This window comes from Gossypium raimondii, chromosome 13 (genome assembly GCF_025698545.1).
Source record: "Gossypium raimondii isolate GPD5lz chromosome 13, ASM2569854v1, whole genome shotgun sequence".
Lineage (NCBI taxonomy): Eukaryota > Viridiplantae > Streptophyta > Magnoliopsida > Malvales > Malvaceae > Gossypium > Gossypium raimondii.
In genome coordinates this window covers 45,807,101-45,815,806 of record NC_068577.1, presented here as the reverse complement: position 1 = coordinate 45,815,806, position 8,706 = coordinate 45,807,101, and the positions used below count along the sequence as shown (strand labels likewise).

At 34.6% G+C, this 8,706-nt stretch overlaps 1 protein-coding gene across 1 annotated transcript; it reads left to right on the top strand.

Annotated features, from left to right (window-relative positions):
* Nucleotides 1–5,123: 5,123 nt before the first annotated feature.
* Nucleotides 5,124–5,782, top strand: LOC105784132 (calcium-binding protein KRP1). The gene has a single exon (XM_012609930.2). The coding sequence runs from the start codon at nt 5,337–5,339 to the stop codon at nt 5,709–5,711; it is 375 nt and encodes a 124-aa protein (XP_012465384.1). The 5' UTR covers nt 5,124–5,336; the 3' UTR covers nt 5,712–5,782.
* Nucleotides 5,783–8,706: the final 2,924 nt, after the last annotated feature.

The window sequence follows — 8,706 nt, the reverse complement described above, 5'->3', positions numbered from 1 at the left end:
AAGATAAGGGCTTAAAGGGTCACCTTGATGCAACCCCCATTGAGGGAAAAATCTATCGCTTGAAAACCCATTGAAATTGACTGTATATGAAACCGAGAAAATGAAATGCATAACCATATTAATCCACTTAGTCACAAAGCCCATTTTTGTCATCATGCCTTCTAAAAAAACCCATTCCACTCTATCATAGGCTTTGCTCATGTCGACCTTAAGAGCAAACGAACTTTTTTTCCCTTTACGCTTTCTTTTCAACGCATGTAAAACCTCGTAGGCCACTAGTATGTTATCTAAAATGAGTCTCCCTGGCACAAACGCTCCTTGGGCGTGATCAATACACTGATCCAAAACCATTTTGAGTCTTTTAGCAACGGTCTTAAAGATTATTTTGTATCATATCGAACATAGACTGATAGGACTAAACAATGACATCATGCTCGCATCATTTACTTTGGGTATAAGAATAATATTGGTAAAGTTTACCTCGTTTAGTGATATCTCCCTCTTAAGGACTTGTAAACAATACTGCGCCACATCTTACCCAAGTATATGCCAGAATTTTTAGAAGAAAACTGCATGGAAGCCATTATATCTTGGCATTTTAGTCGGACCCATCTCCTGAATAGCCTCGTTAATTTCCTCCACCTTGAACTCATGCAACAGATGCTCATTCATTGAAGAGGATATCTTGGAGGTTATCCCTTCATACACAATTTTGTCATCATTATAACGAGAGCTAGCAAATAAATCCTTAAAATAACTGACAGCGATCTTCATCATTTCATTCTCTTTAGTAATAAATGAGCCATCCTCACCCTTTAGCTTCTAATCTTATTTATTCGGCGTTTAGTGGAAGCAGGACTATGGAAAAAACTCATATTACGATCACCATACTGAATCCAATTTGATCTGGCCCTTTGCTCCCAATATAACTCTGTTTTGTCAATTTCCATATTAAGATCAAGCTTAGCTTCAATAAGCTCTTCCAATTTCTCATCATTCGGCGAAGCATTGTAAAGAACATTCAATCTACGCTTTAGAAAACTAATTTTATGGTATTTCTCCCTTTTAATCATCAAAGCCCAGTTACGTAATCCTTCACCAACTGCATGGAGGCAATCCGGGATCTTTAGGTGCTTATTGGTTTCCCAAAGAGATTGAACTTCATTTTCACATGACTCTTCCAAAAGCCACGTTCTCTCAAATCGGAAGCCCTGATCTTTGGCTATATTTCTATTACCCTTTGAATAATCTGTATCAAGAAAAATAGGGCAATGATTCGAAGTAAAATTATCTAAATAAGAAGTTTGTAATTAGAGAAAAGATTGTACCATCGAAGATTTGCCACCCCTCTATCCAGCCTTTCTCAAATGTTGGTTGACTCAAAATTCCCATTTTCCCAAGTGTACCAGCGTCCCTGATAGCCTAAATCTGTGAGAGCACAGTGATCCAAAACCTCTCTGAATGCATCCATCTGCTTCTCCTCTCTGTACTGCCCTCCACATTTTTCTTGGTTTGAAAGAATTTCATTAAAGTCACCCAGAACTACCCAAGCTTCAGAGAAGTTATGACTGAGACTTTTTAGCAGATTCCAGGAATTAACTCTGTCTCTAATGTCAGGAGCTCCGTAGAAACCAGCTAGACGCCAGTCGGGTCTATTACCATCATTAATGACCATAACATCGATGCAATTATCATTGTAACCCATAAGCCTGATATCCACCTCATTTGTCCATCCAAGAGAGAGACTTCCCCTAGTACAAGTAGCCGAGACTCCAATCCCATTCTGAAACCCGAATTTTTTCCTTATTCTCTCCATTCTGTACACATCAATTTTTGTTTCCATAAAGAAAAAAAATATGGGGACGATAGTCCTTCAGCATATGCTGAACACGTCGAACGGACCATGGATTCCCTAGTCCACGGACGTTCTAGCTCATAATTTTCATAATACTTAACTAACCCATTTTGCAGGTTCAGTCAATTTATCATTTTGGCAAGTGTTGAGCCACTCCCTTTGTATTTCAGTAGAATCCTTTTGTAAGGAAACATCTGGAATAATGTTAGACCTTAGTCTTTTTTCCCCTTCATTTATTAGAATGGTTCGTTCTTCATTAATTCCTCCCTCCTCTATAATGTCCACCTCATTAGTGCTATCTTATTTAGGAAAGAGAGACTTGCCCATCAAGTTTAACCCCAAATTAGCTCCATAATTGCGCACCAAATTAGGAATTTGCTGATTCTTAAAATCACTCCCTTTGATTAGATCCTGATGCTCCTAAAATTATGCCCCAATCGGAGCCGGGTTCCCTTAGCCATGGACTACCACAAGCCGTCGCTCTTCGTGGAGGAGCTTTCAGAGAAATGTCCTATCCCAACTACAGATCTTTGCTTCCTTGAGACATATGAATCGGACAGAAACTTTCCCCATGTCCTAATCGACCACACAAAAAACAAAACGTCGTTAACTTCTTGTATTTGAAACTGACAGAACATTCCCTCGTTTTGGCAATCAGCAGTTTCTTTCGTTTCTTCAAAAGTTTTCAGACATCCACCTGAACTCTGATTCTCATGAAATTTCGTAGCCCTATTGTAATTGCTTTTGTATCGTAATCCACAAAAGAGCCTATGAAATCACCAAACTGTCATGCAATAGCCTTTGAATACAAACCTAAAGGAAGATTGTGGATTTGAACCCAGAACTCTGCGTGATTAAGAGGCACTTCTAGAGGGCTATCCTCCTCTTTTAGAATTGAAAAGATGAGCAAATGATTGTTAAAGGTCCATGGTGACCCTTTAACCACCCTATCTCTGTCAACTTCACAGTAAATTCGAAAAAGGATTCTTTTTTCTTCGATATCGGTAATAGTAACCCCTCCAAGAGGATGCCAGAGATTAGCCATCACCATACGCATCGATTGGAAGTTGATAACCGTTGCTGTAAGGAAACAACCGACTAAACAAAAGTTTGAGGATTGCTCCGTTAGGTTTTCTTCTTGTTCAATCTCCCACAACTCAACCTCCCCACTCTCTTCTTCTTCCTCAATTCGCAAGTCTGCCAAAACTTCTTTCATATTTCAAAAGCAAACAAAGCACTCAAAAACGAGATCTACAAGGACTTGACACAATTGGTAGAAGTGGAAGCCTTGAGTCCTAAGTACCCAAGTTTGAAACCCACACTATATACAATTATATGTGTAAATCTCCGAGTTTCACCATATAATATTATTATATATGAATTTTAATTTAATTACTAATTCTAATATGAAAATTCGTTGGATTATTATTTGAGAAAATATTTTATTCATCGTCTTAGTCAACTACAACAAAACTTGAAATAATAGAATTTTTTTTAAATAATGAGATCAAACTTTATTTAAATATAATTATATACAAATTATAATTTATTTTACCCTCCCTATATTATATTTTACTTGTATTAACAGTGTATGAAATTTATGTATAGATAAACATCAAATATTATCGGCTAAATTATGAAACAAAGCTCTCTTTTTTTCAAAATTACGGAAATAGACCATTTTTTTTTTTAAAAATAACGAAAATGAGCCGATTTCGCTAAAGCGCGTCCAACTGGAAGCATTTTTCCCCTTTGACTAGTAAAGCGCTTCCAGCTCAGCGTGCTAAGCAAAAACGCTTCCAATTCAGCGTTTTCCCCCTCCCCCAACGGTCACTTTCAACGGCTATTTAAATAGTCGTCCCCCCTCCTCAACGGTAAAAAAAAACTATAAATTCCCTACCTACTAATTTCTCACATTTCTCTCTTAAATCTCTCAAATTTCTCAATCAACTCTCAAATTCTCTCTTAATTTTTTTTACTAAAATTCTATTTCCATCCTAATTCTATTTTTATTATATTTTTTATTAATATTTTCAAGATTTTTTTTATTAAATTTTTTTCCGTGTTCTATATAAATTAGCAATGGCCGGGTCTCTATTCCGTCTTGATAACAAGCACATCTCCGTCAATCAATTGCAAATGGTAAGAATAAATTTTAATGTTTACATTAGAGTAGTATTATATATTTTGAATGGGTTTATTGTTTTTAATATGTTCTAAATTACATAATATATAAAAATAACATAATATGAAATATTATAAACTTAAAAAATGAGTCGATCCAAGATCGGATCTTGAATGTTCAAATCCGAACTTGATCTGTATTTTAAACAAGCGTAATTTTTTTTTCTCAAACTCAATTTTCGAGTCTAATATTTTTATTTAATCCCATATTTTTACTGTTTTATCAGACGGGCCTTCCAACAGGTTTAGTTATAACACAACATTACCGGCGTCATTTTACGATTTCAATTCTCTTTTTGGCATGGATATTCATGCGACCGAAAACGAATCCACCAGCTTCCGAGAAAAGGTGAGGTATGAAGCCAAAAGATGCGGTCAAATCTTTGAAATATTCCTATCAGAAACTCCAACGCCGGCCGGATGAGGATATTGGTCTGTAAGAGAAAAGGCCAACTTTGACCACTATCTCATCATCCCCATGAATCCTTTATAATCTATGCTAAACCTGTCCATCGCAAGTTGCAGAGTTTTTTTTTCAACCAAACGCCGACTTCAAAGTGAATCACCTAAAGGCAGCTAACCCTATAACTGGAAATCAAAATTAAAATTTATAAGACAAAAAATAAAGTCGTTGTCGTGGGACCTTCCTTTGAGAAACCTCTGTTTACTGTCCATTTTCAACTTGCCTCTTTAATAAAGTGTTTTATATTTTAACATATTCCTATATTTATATTTACATTTTATTTCATTTTTGTCGTTTTTAAATTTATGAAAATATAATTTTTGAACTTTTATAGTGGTCCTTAGTATTTATTTTCTTTGTCTACACCCAGACTGTACGTTTCAATTATAAATTCATTTAAAATTTAAAAATATTTATATAAGCTATAATTACCATTAATAATCCCTGCCAAAATAAAAATTAATATATTATTTGGTATTTAAATTTACACGAATATCCCAGCTCCAAAAATTAATATCCATATAAATCAAAAGTGGGGAGAAGAGGAGGATGACTTCCAAAAGCCAAAAAGACAATTGAGAAACTACGCTATTCCTTCCAGAAAATGACAATTGTAACCCTATGCAACCTTCCTGGAAGGTAGAAAGGAGGAAGCAGTTCCTGAGCCCTGGACCGAACCATTTGATTTCCCATCTCACGACCACATTACCTGTATCTTAGTTGTCTTTCCCTCTTTCTCCGAAATCTCTACGCTTCTCCTTTCACCCTTCCCTATATATTCCCATCGACTCCGCCAACATCCTCACTCCCCCTGTTTCCGCCAACATCTTCCACATGGCTAAACCTTCGGCTTCAGCATCTGCAAATCCTTCATCGGGTTTCGAGGATTTCTTGCCTATCATGGCTAACAAGCTTGGAGGGGAAGGTCTCATCGGTGAACTCTGCAATGGGTTTAATTTGTTGATGGACAGTGAAAAAGGGGTGATCACCTTCGACAGCCTGAAGAAGAATTCGGCATTGTTGGGTTTACAGGATTTGAGTGATGATGATTTGAGGTGTATGGTGAAAGAAGGTGATTTCGATGGCGATGGTGCGCTTAACCAGATGGACTTTTGTGTTCTGATGTTTAGGTTAAGCCCAGAGTTAATGGAAGCGTCTGGGTTTTTCTTGGAAGAAGCTTTGCAACATGATTTCAAGGATTTTATTTAATCCCCTTCATTTTGCTCTTTCTTTCTTGTAATGAAATTGTAGAATTTGAGATCAGAAATTTGCTTTTTGTCCTTGCTTCTCTCATTTCTTATTCATTCATTTCTTGGGGTTGGCAAATACAATTATAGCTGAAAATTAAAATGGAATCTGTATAATAATTTCATTTCATTCACATGTTTTATATGTTGTCTATAGCATCTTTCACAAAGCATGCCTCTAAAAAACAAGGATATTCAGTCGTTTTATTTTGTTCTTTTTGGACTCAATTAAATACACAGAAATGTTTGAGCTTGATGCAATATTAAACTTCAAATAATTCATTTACTTTTGTGAATTACCTTAATCAATTTTAATTTTTTATACATGATTTATTTAACTATAATGTTGGAATTAAATAAAATGCTAAAAACATTACAAATATGGATCTATCTAAAAGATTAGTTAAAAATATGAGGTTGAAAAAGAAAATAAAATGTTTTTAAAATAATATTAAAAAAGAACCAATCCAAAGAGATTGGGGCTAGTAAAGTGGAAATTGAAGCAGCAGCATAAATTCCAGGAATTTGTTTTCTTTAGAAATGAAATTTCCATGCAAGTGATGGTAAAATGACAAAATCAAGGTGGAGCCATGTATGTATATATTTTTGTAACTGCAAATTACTTTTCTCTTTAAACCGCTTATTTAGTTGCTCCAGCATTTGTATTTCAACATGGTATTTTGGTGGAGCCATTACCAGAAAGGAATGGACAATGAAAACATACTTAGTTTGTAGTCAGAGATAAATCAAGGATTTGGTTTCAAGAGGAACAAACTGTAAATATAATCCAATAAGATTATTTCTTAAATTTCAACATACTCTACTTACAAAGAAAACATAAATAGAAGTAACTTAAGATATATTTCTTAAAGTTGGGCTCTTCGAATTTTCATTAAATTAAAGTCATCAATGAGAGAACCGGTTGAAAATTGTAGGGCTATGTCCTTCTCGATGTATGCTATCAAGTAAATTCATTTATTTTATTTTGGAGTCTCATCTTTATGATTTTCATGGATAAGAATGTTCATTCTATTGTTACACTAGAGACCAAAAGACTTAGCACAAAATGAATTTTGTCAACTTTGAGTTCTAATGAGCATCAAGTTCAAAGTGGTCCAATTGTATCTTTAGATGTTGCTTTTTCAGCTCCGTGAAATCATTTAAATAAAAATTATTCACTACCCAATATCTTCAATCCAAACAAAAAAAATTCATCTCACAGGTCCAAAGCAAAGCTAAGTGCCATAAACTCCATTGCATTATCACTGAAGCGTGAATTCATTTCATATAACAATGAATCTATAATAGAAATAAATATATCAAATCAATAATGATGCTTAATTGTAATATTATCTCTTTGGTTACGAGGCCGACTTCAACCAACTTTATGTTGAGAATTTAAATCAGGAACTTCTATATCATGGTCTTCACTAAATGATTTCACCTTCTCAAATAGAACATTCCATCCACATTCTCTTGGTTTTTGAAGAAGAGCTTTTTTCGATGACACCAATTGCATCGCATTAAGTATTCCTAAGATTTGTGTCGTAAAGCTTGACATAAATCATCAATACTTTCAAGCATCTCAATCATAAGATGTAATCGAAAACGAACTCAAAGGATGTTATTGCATTGTATACTCCATCAAGTTCACTCCTTTGAGTAAGATTCCCTTATTTGAAAGTATCCCATAGCACAACATAAATTGAATTGAACATCCTTATCAAACTATTGAGAGAAGTTAAATGAGAGCCCCATTGAGTATCTCCAAGACGTTAGAGATTGCTGACTTAATTTTTTCCCTTGACAGTTTCAAGCTCACCATTGTCAATCAATTTTGATATATGAGGTGTAACACCCAGTTCTGGCGACTAGGCTAAGAGTAATCCGTGAGATGCGGCTTTATCTGCCCAATTGTTTTTTTTTTTGGCGTATAGATCGGGCGCATAGCATACGTTAGAATATTATGTAAGGATTGAATTCAGAATGTGTTGAGTTGTAAAGAATGAGAGTTTGGTAAGAGTATTGTTAGTTTTGTAAGTTAGAGTTATCGATGAAGGTATTGTACGTCAAGTTAATTAAGTTATTGTGTTAGTTGTGTTATAAATGATTTGGTTAGAAATGGATAGAACCAAATAACCAAGTAAATAAATTTATTGAATTTTCATTTAGGTTCTCTTTACAACTGTAAACCATTTATAAAGGCAATTTTGAAGGTTTGTGACACGTGTCAAGTTCCAATGGGGACTTAAGTTATATTTATAGATATTTAGGCTAAAGAAATAAGGAGTTTTTCTTATTCCTTCTTCAAAAGTGCTACCATTTGAATCTTAAAGAGCCAACAATATTTCTTTCTTCTTAAGCTGGAGTTATAGATCTGGATTTTTGTTAGTAACTACTCCATGTTAAGGTAAATATTGTGACTCTAGATGTTAAGGTTATGAAAGAGTAAGTTTGTTAAAGCTGCATGAATAGTAAGATGAAGAAATAAGGTTTTTTATGAGGGTTATTTGTGTTTAAGATGATGATAAGTAGTATGCGAATGATTTTTAATGGTGTTCTTATGCTTTGTAAGCAGCGGTTGCTGCTGTTGTCTTGTTGGATGTCTGGATATGGAGTTTTGAACTGTAGTAAGTGAGAATCAGGTGAGTTCTATACTGACTCCTGTATGTGTACTGTTTATAATGTGAGTCATCTATAGAAAATTTATTGAACTATGGATTCGAAGTCATGAAAAGTATAGTATGTTAATATTGGTGTATGAGTATTGAAATATTGAAGTATGAATGAGTATGTATATGTCTATAATGTATGCTATGAGATGTGTGTCCTGTTTGGGTGTATGTTAATGAAGTAAAAAGGTTGAATTTAGATTGTGTCAATGCATGAAGAGTCTGTTAAGTGAGTCTGTGTTTGTTCTCTGCAGAGTTGTCGAAAAGGGTCTCGTCAAGACTTTA

Bases quoted from the DNA above. Each gene is read 5' to 3' on its own strand.
- LOC105784132 (XM_012609930.2), top strand. From the start codon at position 5,337: ATGGCTAAACCTTCGGCTTCAGCATCTGCAAATCCTTCATCGGGTTTC.